This window comes from Hemitrygon akajei, chromosome 6, assembly GCF_048418815.1.
Source record: "Hemitrygon akajei chromosome 6, sHemAka1.3, whole genome shotgun sequence".
NCBI classification, from domain to species: Eukaryota; Metazoa; Chordata; class Chondrichthyes; order Myliobatiformes; family Dasyatidae; genus Hemitrygon; species Hemitrygon akajei.
In genome coordinates this window covers 104,141,325-104,155,712 of record NC_133129.1, presented here as the reverse complement: position 1 = coordinate 104,155,712, position 14,388 = coordinate 104,141,325, and the positions used below count along the sequence as shown (strand labels likewise).

The 14,388-nt window shown below is 42.2% G+C and overlaps 1 protein-coding gene across 1 annotated transcript in view; it reads left to right on the top strand.

The window, feature by feature from the left end:
- dnah2 (dynein, axonemal, heavy chain 2) overlaps positions 1–14,388 on the top strand; it is a 497,351-nt gene that overhangs the window by 324,985 nt on the left and 157,978 nt on the right. The window contains exons 49-50 of the mRNA XM_073049044.1: positions 5,075–5,273; positions 13,082–13,306. Coding sequence (XP_072905145.1) covers positions 5,075–5,273; positions 13,082–13,306 — 424 coding nt within the window. The remainder of the gene's footprint in view (positions 1–5,074; positions 5,274–13,081; positions 13,307–14,388) is intronic.

The following is a 14,388-nucleotide window of genomic DNA, read 5'->3' as shown; positions in this document are numbered from 1 at the left end:
TTCAATATTCAATAGCTTTCATAAAGATCCCTCTCATTCTTCTAAACTCTAGTGAATACAGGCCCAGAGCCACCAGGCGCTCCTCATATGTTAACCCTTTCATTCCCAAAATAATTCTTGTGAGCCTCCTCTGGACCCTCTCCAATGCGTTAGGGGCCAAAAACCAGTGCCTAATAAAGCCTCAGCATTACACCCTTGCTTTTATATTCTAGTACTGTTGAATTGAATGCTAATGATGACCCCTGCAGAACACCACTAGCCACTGCCAGCCAACCAGAAAAGGTTCCCTTTATTTCCACTCCGTGTCTCCTGCCAATCTTCTATCGATGCTAGTGGCTTACTTGTAATACCATGGGCTCTTGTTAGGCAATCTCGTGTGGCACCTTGTCAAAGGCCTTCTGAATCCAAGTAAACACGATCCACTAATTCTCCTTTTGTCTGCCATTTCTTTGTCCTCCATTACTACCTCTCCAGCATAATTTTCCAGCAGTCCGATATCCACTCTTTCTTCTCCTTTTACTCTTTATACAATGCCTTGAAAAATTACTCAGTCCCCACACTTTTTCACATTTTATTGTCTCATTTTCTAAATTTAAAATATTATTGGAGTAGGATTCTTTGAGCTAATCTAAAGAACATTGTGCATCATGTAAAAATCAAAAGAAAAATTCCAAAAACTGTCAACGATTTACTAAAAATTAAAAACCAAAATTGTGAGGCTGACAACCCCTATACTTTTCCTCAGGTGCAATACCTTTCCAACTCACCCAGTTTGTTTATGTAGAGAATTAGAGGATCACTTGAATAAGTACCCTGTCTCTGTAAGGCCCAACAGACCAAGATAAAGACAAAAGGACATTCAAAGCAAGTCAGGGAAATGATAATAGAGGAGTACAAATCTGGGGAAGGGTACAACACCATCTCAAAGGCATTGAACATAGTGCAGTCCCTTGTGAAAAAGTGGAAAAGGTTTTGAAACCACAGCCAGCCTGCCAAGGTCAGGCCAACCCTCTAAACTTGATCACTGGAGAAGAATGGCACTTGTAAGAGAAACTACTCTGGGTGAGCTGCAGAAGTCAGTGGCTGCAACTGGAGAAGAAGTTCAAGGCTGCATAATCTCTAAGAACTTGCTCAGAAAGAGTATTGATGGAAGAGTGGCAAGGAAGAAGCCCTGGCTAAAAAAAAAAGCATACCCTCACCTGTAGAGATTTTTTCCAAAGCTCACTAAAAAGATACTGTAAAAATGTGGAATAAGGTTTTGTGGTCAGATGAGACTAAAATGGAATATTTTAGCTTCAACATTAAGCAGTACATGTGGTGTAAATGTAATAATGTGCATCAGCCAGATAATAGTGTTCCGACTGTTAAGTACGGTGGAGGTAGCATCGTGCTGTGGGGATGCTTTTCAGCAGCAGGGACTGGAAATCTGGTCAGGATTGATGGGAAAATGAATGCTGCTAAATACAGAAAAATTCTCAATTAAAAATCTGCTGGCCTCTGCCAGATAGCTTAAACTGGGGAGCAAGTTTGTCTGTCAACAGGACAACAACCCAAAGTGCATTGCCAGAGCCATTGCCAGTGGCTTCAAATGAAGAAAATTGATGTCCTTGAGTGGTCCACGCAGTCCTAACCTTAACCCGATTAAACATCTCTGGCAAGACCTCAGGACTACTGTCCACCAGCACTCCCCAGATCACAGCTTAAGCAGTTTTTAAAAAAAAAATTTAATTAATTTTTCAAAACATTTTACAAATTAAAAACCCGAAATCCCAATGAGGAGCATTAATACAGTGCAAAATTAAGCATACAATAACAATATGCTACAAAGGAAGAGAATTTAACAAAAAAGCACCTAAATTAAGGACAAGTAAGCTTAGTATCCTCCCCAAGCCCTACAACACAAGAAAAAAAACAACTCCAGACCAACCACAACACAATATAGAGAGTATAAGTCAGGACAGTCAAACTCCCAGACTGTGAATACACTTAGCAACAGAGGATAATAATGCCTACTACCAGAAAAAAAAGGGAGCTGAAAGCAAGGGACCGAAAAGAAGAAAAAAAAAGAAAAAAAAACCCTAGTCAAGAGGAAGGTTATGAAAGTACTCGATAAAAGGTCCCCAGACCTTATGGAACTTTAAATCCGAATTAAGAACTGAATAATGAATTTTTTCGAGGTCCAAGCAGGCCATAATGTCGTTAAGCCATTGCGCATGAGTGGGCGGGGCAACATCTCTCCATCTGAGGAGGATCAAGCATCTAGCCAGGAGAGAGGCAAAGGATAGTATTCAGCATTTGGTTGGACCCAGACATAAATCTGTCTTGCCCCAAAAACCGAACAGAACAATTAAGGGGTTTGGTTCTAGGTGCTGATTCAGAATGCACGATAACGTAGTGAAGACATCTTTCCAGAATTTCTCCAAGCTAGGACAGAACCAGTACATATGGATGAGAGAGGCCACGCCCCTCTTGCATTTATCACAGAGTGGACTAATGCCAGGGTAGAATCGAGATAGTTTAGATTTAGACATATGGGCTCTATGAACAATCTTAAACTGTAAAAGGCAATGGCGAGCACAAAGAGAGGTTGAGTTAACCGATTTGAGAACTGAGTCCCAGCTCTCCTCGGATAAGGAGATATTTAAATCCTGCTCCCAGGCCATTTTAATTTTATCCACAGGGGCCTGTCGTAAGGCTGATAAGGAGATATTTAAATCCTGCTCCCAGGCCATTTTAATTTTATCCATGGGCCCGTCGTAAGGCTAGCTTAAACAGTTTTGCAAGGAGGAATGGGAAAATCTTTCTCCCTCATGTTGTGCAAAGCTAATAGAGACTTAGTCAAGAAGACTAAGGCTGTAATAGCTCTGAGAGGTGGCTTAACTAAGTACTGAACTAAGGGGGATGAATACTTTTGAACTGCTGACATTCCAGTTTTTGATTTTTTAATTTTTCATGCTTTACTATTTTCACTGTTTTTTGGGATCCGCCGTAGAAAAAGGAGTATGTGTTTCACACATCAAATTTCTCAGTTAAATTGATTAAAATCCCTGGTTGTAATACTCGTTTATGTGAACTAAAGGTTGGGAATAAAATACTTTTACAAGGCCCTTGATATCTGAAATACCTTTTGATACCCTCTTTTGTATTATTGGCTAGCTTTTCTCTCATTATCACTTTTTTAGTTTACTTCTGTTGGTTTTTAAAGGGTTCCCAATCCTCTAACTTCCCACTTTTTGTTGCCCCTTGCCTTTGCTTTTATGCTGTCTTTGACTTCCCTTGTCAGCCTCGATTGTGTCATCCACCCTTCAAAATACTTCTTCATCTTTCCTGCAATCTACTCTGCATTCCAAATTGCTCCCTGAAACTTCTGCCATTGCTGCTCTGTTGTCATCACTGCTAGTGTCCCCTTCCAATCAACTTTGGCCAGCTCCTCTTTCATTAGAACAGAACCACCCTAACCACTCTGCCTACCCGCCTGTCCTTTTGATACAATGTGAATCCTTGGATGATAATGACCTAGTGATGCCCGCAACTTCACACCTGGCAATCTTTAACTGCATTACTAGATTATCTACCCTACTCTGTACCTATTCCATACACTGTGTGCATTTAACTATGACAACTTTAGCCTTATATTCCTCACCCTCTTTGATTTTGCCCCATGTTGCACTTCAACTCATCCTATTCTGTGTAGTTTTGCCTTAACATCTGCCTGTCCTTCCTCACGATCTCAAACACTGGATCTGCTTGTATACCAATTACCCCATCCTCTGCCCTATCTCCCCAGTTCCTATTCTCCCTGCCAAATTCATTTAAACTCTCCTTAACAGCTCTAACAAACATGCCCACAAGGATATTGGTTTCTCTTGGGTTCAGGTATTACCCATCCATTTTGTACTGGTCATTCCTTCCCCAGTATAAATCAAAATGATCCAGAAATCTGAAACACTGCCCTCAGCCATGCATTCAGCCACTAAATCATTCTATTCTTACCCACACTGATATGTGGCACAGGCAGCATTCCAGAGATTATTACCCTGAAGATCCTGCTTTTCAGCTATCTACCTAACTTCTATATTCACTTTTCAGGACTTCCTCCCTTTTTCTACTTGTGTTGTAACACAGCTTCCAGCTGCTTACTCAGCCCCTTTTAGTATGCTGTGGATATGATTGGAGACATCCCTGACCTGATATCTGGGAGGCAACATACCATCCCGGTATCTCTTTTACGTCCACAGAATCTCCCATCTAACTGTGGAATCCCCTATCGCTACTGCACTCCTGTTCTCACCTCTTCCCTTCTGATCCACAGAGAACCATTTGCTGCACCCCCACCAATGGTATCCAAAGTGGTATACATATCTTTGAGGGGTTCAGCCACAAGGAGACTCTGCACAAGCTACCTATTCTCTTTCCCTTTCCAGACAGTCACCCAGGTACCTGTCTCCTGCACCTAAGGAGTGATTACCTCCCTGTCTATCATCTCTTCTTTCTCCCATATGAGCTGAAGGACGTTCAGCTGCAACTCCAGCTCCTTCCCTCATCTCAGCCCCTCTAGTGGAAGCTCCTTTAAAACTGCCCCCCTACCCCCATGACATTGTGGCCCTTCCTCTACGTTGTTACCCCAGCAATGGTGTCCCCTCTGACAAGTTGAGTCTCTCGAAATGTTTTGGAAAAGGCTCTAGAGAGGGGCAACACACAAAACACTGGAGGAATTCAGCAAGTGAGGCAGCATCTATGGAGGGGAATAAACTGTTGATATTCTGGGCTGAGACCCTTTATGAGGACTGGGAAGAGGAAGAAGCCAGAATAAGAAGGTGGGGGAGGAAACGATAAAGCTAGCAGGTGATAGGTGAGGGGGAAAGTGAGTGGGTGGGGGAGATGATTCCTTCCATAGACACTGCTTGACCTCCTGAGTTCTTCTGGCATTTTGTGTATGTTGCTCTGGATTTCCAGTATCTGCAGAATCTCTTGTGTTTCAGGAGTGTTACTCAGTGTTAAAGTCATTCTGTTACACAGTAGCTATCTGACATCTTGCTCTGTTGTACTATAATGCTTTCTTTCTCTCCCACAGCCTGCCTTTCTACAAAATCATTGTCCCCACAGTGGATACGGTGCGCTACAACTTCCTGGTCACCAGCCTGGTGTCCAACCAGTGCCCAGTGCTGCTGGTTGGACCTGTGGGCACGGGAAAGACCTCAGTGGCTCAGAATGCACTTCAGAGCCTTGATTCAGTTACATGGTCAATACTGACTGTCAACATGTCTGCTCAGGTAAGGAAAATTCCACCTTATTCACGGCATTATAGAGAAAAGTTACAAGGATGTTGCTGGGACTTGAGGACCTGAGTTATAAGGAAAGGCTGAATAGGTTAGGACTTTATTTCCTGGAGTGTAGAAGAATGAGGGGAGGTATACACAATTATGAGAGCTATAAATAGGGTAAATGCAAGCAGGCTTTTTCCACTGAGGTTACATGAGACTCGTCAGCCCACCTAGGAGAAGGAAAACTCTGATTTTAAACCTCTACTGCCTTGCGGCCATACCACCCATGGGAAGGGCTTCGGGAGTAAACCGTGAGGAAGAAATCTGGAGCCGGGGTCCCTAAGGCAGTTTGATGTTTACAACTTCACTCTGGCACCCTCTGCGATGACACCGGTGCCAAGCTGTATCGGTGCTTGACCTTCCCTTGGACAACATCAGTGACGTGGAGAGGGGATCCCGCTGCATGGGCAACAGCCGGTTCTTCAAATCTTCCTGTGCAGGCTTGCACCCTGGAGAAGACACAATCCACCAAGGGTGCAAACCTATGATCCCTGAGATCGATGGCTGCCTACTTCCCCTCTGACATCTGATTCCTAAATGGACATTGAACCCATGGACACTACCTCATTTTTTAAATATATTATTTCTGTTTTTTGCATGCCTTTTAATCTATTCAATATGTGTATACTGTAATTGATTTACTTATTATTTTTTTCTATATTATATATTGCACTGAACTGCTGCTGCTAAGTTAACAAATTTCACGACACATGCTGGTGGTAATAATTCTGATACTACTATATTAGACTAGAACTGGAGGTCATAGGTTAAGGATGAAAGGTGCAATATTTAAGGAGAACTTGAAGGGCAACTTCTTCACAGACAGTGGTATGAGTGTGGAATGAACTGCCAGTGGAAGTGGTGGATGCACCATTTAAGAGGTTTGGATAAGTACATGGATGGCAGGGGCATGGAGGGCTGTGGTTTGGGGCAGTCAATGGGACTAGACAGAATAATAGTTTTGTGTGGATTAGATGGACTGAAGAACCTGTTTCTGTGCTGTCATGCTCTAAGAGGCACTTAAAAGACACTATTGTATTCACTTCCACCACCTCCACTGGCAGTGCATTCCACACGTCCACCACACTCTGTGTGGAAAAAATTACTCCTGACGTCCCCTAGGTACCTATTTCCAAGCACGTTAATACTGTGCCCTCTTGTGTTAACCCTGGGAAAAAGCCTCTGTCTATCCACACTATCGATGCCTCACATCATCTTATAAACCTCTATCAGGTCATCTCTCATCCTCCGTCACTCCAAGGAGAAAAAGCTAGGTTCACTCAACCCGTTCTCGTAAGGCATGCTCCCCAATCCAGACAACATCCTTGTAAATCTCCTTTGCACTCTTCCTACAGTATCAACATCCTTCCTGAAGTGAGGTGACCAGAACTGAACATAATACTTCAAGTGAGGTCTGACCAAGGTCTTGTATTGCTGTAACATTACCTCACGACTCTTGAACTCAATCCCATGGTTGATGAATGCCAACACACCATATGCCTTCTTAACGACACTGTCAACCTGCACAGCAGCTTTGAGTGTCCTATCAACATGGACCGCAAGATCTCTCAGAACCTCCACACTACCAAGAGTCTTACCATTTATATTATATTCTGCCTTTAAATTGGACCTACCAAAATGAACCACTTTAGACTTATCTGGGTTGAAGTCCATCTGCCACTTCTCAGTCCAGTTCTGCATCGTATCGATGTCCTACAGTAAACTCTGACCACCCTTCTGACCATGCACATCACTTCCAACCTTTGTGTCATCAGCAAACTTACTTAATCACCCTTCTACTTCTTCATCCAGGTCATTTATTAAGATCACAAAGAGGAGTCGTCCCAGAACAGATCCCTGAGGCACTCCACTGGTCATTGGCCTCCATGTAGAATGCGAACCATCTACAACCACCTTTGCCTTCTGTGGGCAAGCCAAATATGGATCCACAAAGCAAGGTCTCCTTGAATCCCATGCCTCCTTACTTTCTGAAGGAGCCTAGCATGGGGAACCTTATCAAATGCCTTGCTGAAATCCATATACACTACATCCACTGCTCTGCCTTCATTAATGTGTTTTGTTATATCCTCAAAGAATTCAATCAGTTTCGTAAGGCACAACCTGCCCTTGACAAAGCCATGCTGACTATCCCTAATCAGATAATGTCTCTCCAAATGCACATAAATCATGCCTTTCAGGATTTCCTCTAACAACTTGCCCACCACTGAAGTCAGACTCGCTGGTTGGTAATTTCCTGGGTTATCTCAGCTCCCTTTCTAAAACAAGGGAACAACATTTGCAACCCTCCAGTCCTCCAATACTTCTCCCATCCCTATTGCTGACGCAAAGATCATCACAGGAGGCTCAGCAAAATCCTCCCTCACTTCTCATAGTAGCCTGGGTCTCATTGGGTCCTGGTGAATTACCTAACTTAATGATTTTCAAAAGCTTCAGCACACCCTCTTTCTTAATGTCTATATGCTCAAGCATTTCAGTCCACTTTAAGTCATCCCCACAATTGCCAAGGTCCTTTTCACTGGTGAACACTGAAGCAAAGTATTCATTAAGTACCTGCGCTATCTCCTCTGGCTCCAAGCACATGTTTCTACTATCACACCTGATTGGTTCTGTTCTCACATGGCTCAACCTCTTGCTCTTCACATACTTGTAGAGCAAGTTGTTTATTTGTAAAATACTTGGTTTGTTTGCTTGTAGAATGTTTAGTTCTGGTTACCCCCATTACAGGAAAGATGTGGGGGTTTTGGAGAGGGTGCTGAAGAGATTCATCAGGCTGCTGCTGGGATTAGAGGGTATGAGCCATAAGGAAAGGTTGAACAAATTGGGTTGTTTTCTCTGGAGTGGAGGAGGCTGAAAGAAGATATGACAGTGGTTCATAAGATTATGAGGCATAGATAGAGTAGACAGACAGCATCTTTTTCCCAGAGTTAAAATGTCTAATACAGAAGGGCATGTATTTGAGGGGGTAAGTTCAAATGAGATGTATGGGGCAAATTTTTAAACAGAAAGAGGTAGCTACCTGGGGTGGTGCTGAAGGAGGCAGTTACAATAAAGCCATTCAAGAGGCTTTTAGATGGGCACAGGAATGTAAGGAAATAGAAATTGTGGAGGGTTTACTTTAGTTAGCCATTTGATTTAATCGGTATTCACTAAGGAGAAGGATATTGAATTGTGTAAGGGAAGGGAAACAAGTAGGGTAGTTATGGAAACTATGATGATTAAAGAAGAGGAAGTACTAGAGCTTTTAAAGAATATAAAAGTGGATAAGTCCAGACAGGATATTCCCTAGGACCTTGAGGGAAGTTAGTGTAGAAATAGCAGGGCTCTGACCGAAATATTTCAAATGTCATTAGAAATGGGGATGGTGCCGGAGGATTGGCGTATTGCTCATGTGGTTCCATTGTTTAAAAAGGGTTCTAAGAGTAAACCTAGCAATTATCGGCCTGTAAGTTTGACATCAGTGGTAGGTAAATTAATGGAAAGTATTCTTAGAGATGGTATATATAATTATCTGGATAGGCAGGGTCTGATTAGGAGCAGTCAACATGGATTTGTGCGTGGAAGGTCATGTTTGACAAATCTTATTGAATTTTTTGAAGAGGTTACTAGGAAAGTTGATGAGGGTAAAGCAGTGGATGTTGTCTATATGGACTTCAGTAAGGCCTTTGACAAGGTTCCACACGGAACGTTAGTTAGGAAGATTCAATCGTTAGGTATTAATATTGAAGTAGTAAAATGGATTCAACAGTGGCTGGATGGGAGATGCCAGAGACTGGTGGTGGATAATTGTTTGTCAGGTTGGAGGCCGGTGACTAGTAGTGTGCCTCAGGGATCTGTACTGGGTCCAATGTTGTTCGTCATATGCGTTAATGATCTGGATGATGGGCTGGTAAATTGGATTAGTAAGTATGCAGATGATACTAAGGCAGGTGGTGTTGTGGATAATGAAGTAGGTTTTCAAAGCTTGCAGAGAGATTTAGGCCAGTTAGAAGAGTGGGCTGAAAAATGGCAGATGGAGTCTAATGCTGATAAATGTGAGGTGCTACGTTTTGGTAGGAATAATCCGAATAGGACATACATGGTAAATGGTAGGGCATTGAAGAATGCAGTAGAACAGAGTGATCTAGGAATAATGGTGCATAGTTCCCTGAAGGTGGAATCTCATGTGGATAGGGTGGTGAAGAAAGCTTTTGGTATACTGGCCTTTATAAATCACAGCATTGAGTATAGGAATTGGGATGTAATGTTAAAATTGTACAAAGCATTGGTGAGGCCAAATTTGGAGAATTGTGTACAGTTCTGGTCAGCGAATTATAGGAAAGATGTCAACAAATTAGAGAGAGTACTGAGGAGATTTACTAAATGTTACCTGTGTTTCAGCACTTAAGTTACAGAGAAAGGTTGAACAAGTTAGGTCTTTATTCTTTGGAGCATAGAAGGTTGAGGGGGGACTTGATAGAGGTATTTAAAATTATGAGGGGGATATATCGAGTTGACGTGGATAGGCTTTTTCCATTGAGAGTAGGGGAGATTCAAACAAGAGGACATGAGTTGAGAGTTAAGGGGCAAAAGTTTAGGGGTAACATGAGGGGGAATTTCTTTACTCAGAGTGGTAGCTGTGTGTAACAAGCTTCCAGTAGAAGTGGTAGAGGCAGGTTTGATTTTGTCATTTAAAAAAAATTGGATAGGTATATGGACAGGAAAGGAATGGAGGGTTATGGGCTGAGTGCAGGTAGGTGGGACTAGTTGAGAGTAAGCGTTCGGCACGGACTAGAAGGGCCGAGATGGCCTGTTTCCATGCTGTAATTGTTATATGGTTATATGGTTATTATTAATTTAAATTAATTCAGCAGAACATTGTGGGCTGAAGGGCTTGTTCCTGTGTTGTACTTCTTTTAATGTAACCCCTCCAGCTGCCTTAGCCCCATTGTTCTGTCTAAGGCAGAATCATCTCCCTGACATCTTTCTCATGTTGTGGGTAAAGAGCTCCAAAGTTCAGCTGCTGTAGAAGACCAGAGGGACTGAGACATGGGACCCCAGCTACCACTACCCTTTCTGATGTGGAGATCTATTGCTGTTCTTCCATCAGTACTGAGTTGAAATCATGCACCTTCTCTTGAAATGACACCATGGCAGCTTCACGCGCGTGGTCTGCCCAGGTTCAGGAAGGAGGTTTACCACCTTCTCAAGCAGATGGGGAATGGACAGTGAATGCTGGCCTTCCTGGCAATATCCTCACCTTGTAAAATCAACATAGATCAGAGAGCACTACAGTGCAGAAACGGGTCCCTTGGCCAATTACCATCAGGCTCCTGAACTGGTGTGGATAACCTCACTCACTATAACTCTCAAATGATCCCACAAACTGCAGACTCACTTTCAAAGATTTTACAATGTTCCAGGTATTTTTTCATATGTACAATTTGTTGTCTTTTGCACGCTGTTTGTCAGTCTTTGTTTATATATAGCTTTTAATAAATTCTATTGTATTTATTGTCCCATGAATGCCTGTAAGAAAATGAATCTCAAGGTAGAGCTAATAATGTGATAATAAATTGATTTTGACTTTGACTAATCCTTGTTGAACTGTTATTCTGCCTAGGTCCATCAACCCTCACTTGGACCACAACCCTCTCATCCATGTACTTACCTTTCTTTCTTTTTAAATCTTTTTATTAATTTTTTAAACAAACATAAATGAAACATCAATACAAAGTGTTTGAGAGTACATAATTAATAGTTTAAGTAGACATTCAAATATATAATAATCAATATATATAGCCTCCCAAACTCATAGTATTTATGAACAAAAGAAACAAAAAGAAAAAAAACCCAAAAAAAGAGGAAAAAAGAACACTAACCAACATGGGCCATTGCATAATGTTAAATACATACAGTAGTGCCAATAACTCCGAACCTCCATCCAAATAATTAAGGATAATCAAAGTGAGGTTTGGGAAAAGACAATTTAACTCATGAAAATATTGAATAAATGGTCTCCAAGTTTCTTCAAATTTAACTGAAGGATCAAAGACAACACTTCTAATTTTTTCTAAGCTCAAACAAGAGATAGTTTGAGAAAACCACTGAAATATAGTTGGAGGATTAATTTCTTTCCAATTCAATAAAATAGATCTTCTAGCCATTAATGTAACAAATGCAATCATTCGTCGAGATGAAGAGGATAAACGACTATTATCCACCATTGGTAAACCAAAAATTGCAGTAAAAGGATGCGGTTGGAAATTGATATTCAGAACTCTTGAAATAATACTGAAAATATCTTTCCAGTAATTTTGTAAACAAGGGCAAGACCAAAACATATGGGTCAATGAAGCAACATCAGAATGACATCTGTCACAGGTTGGATTAACATGAGAGTAAAATCGAGCAAGTTTATCCTTAGACATATGAGCTCTATGTACAACCTTAAATTGTATTAGGGCATGTTTAGCACAAATAGAGGACGAATTGACTAATAGTAAAATTTTCTCCCACTGCACAGTGGATATAAGACAATGAAGTTCTTCTTCCATGTACTTACCAAACTTCTCCTAAAAGTTGCAGTCAAACCGGCATCTACCACTTCCATTGGCAGCTCATTTTCTACTTGTATCACCCTCTGAGTGAAGAAATTCCCCCTCAGGTTCCCCTTAAACATCTCATCTTTCACCGTCAACCTATGACCTCTAATTTTAGACTCACCCAACCTCAGTGGAATAAGCCTGCTTGCATTTACCCTATAATTTTGTATACCTCTATCAGACCATCATTCATTCTCCCATGCTTAGGAATAAAGTTCTCTGACATTATTATCAATATTTTTCCTGTAGGCTGGCGACCATAACTTCACATAAAAAAGATCAAGTAATGGATTGGTTGCAGCTGAGTGTGAACCTAATGAACATTCATGGTCCAGAAGCTCCTGGTCGAAGGGAAGGTTGAGTGGAGTTCTCAACCATGGATAGATTTCAGTTCTCTTCATAGTGAAATCTGTGCTTAGGTTTAAACAAAAGGTAATGGTGATGCTCAAGAGCCTAGGCAGGACTTTGTAGAGCAAGATTGTAGGTGTAACCTGTAACTTTCAGAGCTGGTTAATATCAGAGCAGTCTAGGTGCAGATAAGAAGGAAAAAGCTGAATGGTGTGGTTAAGGAAACATGGATCAGATAGGGTCTGGAGACTTGCAAGTTAGAGAGAAGAAACTAAAGAATGCACTTGGAAGAGCGAGAAGGTGGCATGAGAAGGCCTTGGTGAGTAGGATTAAGGAAAACCTCAAGGCATTCTACACATATGTGAAGAATAGGAGGATGGCCAGAGTGAGGGTAGGACTGATCAGGGATAGTAGAGGAAACATGTCTGGAGCTGGAGCTGGAGCAGGTAGGGAGGTCCTTAATGAATTCTTTGCTTCAATGTTCACCAGTGAAATGGACCTTAATGTAAGTGAGGACAGTGTAAAACAGGCTGATTTGCTTGAACATGTTGATGTTATGAAAGAGGATATGCTGGAACTTTTGAAAAACATTAGGATGGATAGGTCACCAGGCTAGATGGGATACACCCCAGATTATACTTAAGGAACTGAGGAAAGAGATTGCTGATCTTTTAGGATCTCAAAATTGAGGATGGACAGCTGGAAAGCCAAAGGGGCAGAGATGCTAGAGATAATGGGAAAGTGGATCATGGCATGGTTCCTTTGGCATTGTTAATGTGATTCCTGACTCTTCACTCTTTTTCACAGACTACATCTAATAACGTCCAGGAAATCATCGAGAGCCGTGTGGAAAAGAGAACCAAAGGTGTTTACGTTCCTCTTGCTGGCAAGAGGCTCATCACCTTCATGGATGACTTGAATATGCCGGCCAAAGACACATTCGGCTCCCAACCACCCCTGGAGCTGCTGAGGCTCTGGATCGATTACGGTTTCTGGTATGACCGACGCAAGCAGACTGTGAAGCACATCAAGGTAATAAAGCTTTTCCTTTCACTGCTTAGGCTTGTTCCAAAATAACTTGCAGCCATTGAGGAAGTTTTGAGCTGTAGTCAGTCACAGCGTGGGAAATGTTCCGGCCAACTTGTCAGAATAGCCATTTGGTCCCTCATACTGAGTCCGGTGTTCAGTAAGATCCTGGTTGATCTTATATCCTTTTATCCCCCTATAGAGTTCTGGCTTTGTCTCATTGAGGTTTCAGCGAGGAAAGGTGAAAGCTATAGGTGGACCTTTTTTGTTTAATTTTTCTTTCTTTCTCATTGCACAGTTAGAGCAGTAAGGATGCCAGCTGGGATAGTAGAATGCTCCTCTTGCAGGACGTGGGAAGGCAGAGTCGACAGTGTCTACGCCTGCAAGAAATGCATCCAGATGTAACCTCTTTCAGACTGTGAAAAGGAATTGGATGAACTCCAAATTATTCAGGAGCCTGAGCTGATCAACAAGCAATACAGGGAGGTAGTAACAACCAAGATTCAGGACTCGGGTAACTGGGTGACCATCAGGAGAGGGAAAGGAGATAGGCAGCCAGTGCAGAGTACCCCTGTGGCTGTTCTCTTAACAGGTATACCACTTTGGATTATGTTGGGCTCAGAAGGGCAGTGGGGAGAAGAGGACTGCAGTAGTGATAGGGGATTCCATAAATTGAGGAACCGGTAGGAGATTCTGTGGATGCGATAGTGACACCAGATGGTATGTTGCCTCCTAGATGCCAGGGTCAGAGACGTCTCAGATAGCATCCATAGCATTCTAAAGGGAGCAAGCAGCTAGAAATTGTGATACCTTTTGGTACCAGCGACATAGGTAGGAAAAGAGGAGAGGTCCTAAAGAGAGAGAACTTGGAGAGTTAGGAAAAAGCTGAAAAGCAGGACCTCCAGGGTAGTGATCTCTGGATTGCTGCCTGTGCCATGCACCAGTAAATAATTTGGCAGATGAATGTGTGGCTGAGGAATTGATGCGGGGGGCCAGGCAGGCTTTCAGGATTCTCGATCATTGGAATCTCTACTGGAGAAGGTATGATCTGTACACAAGGGACACATTATAACTGAAGCTGAGAGAGG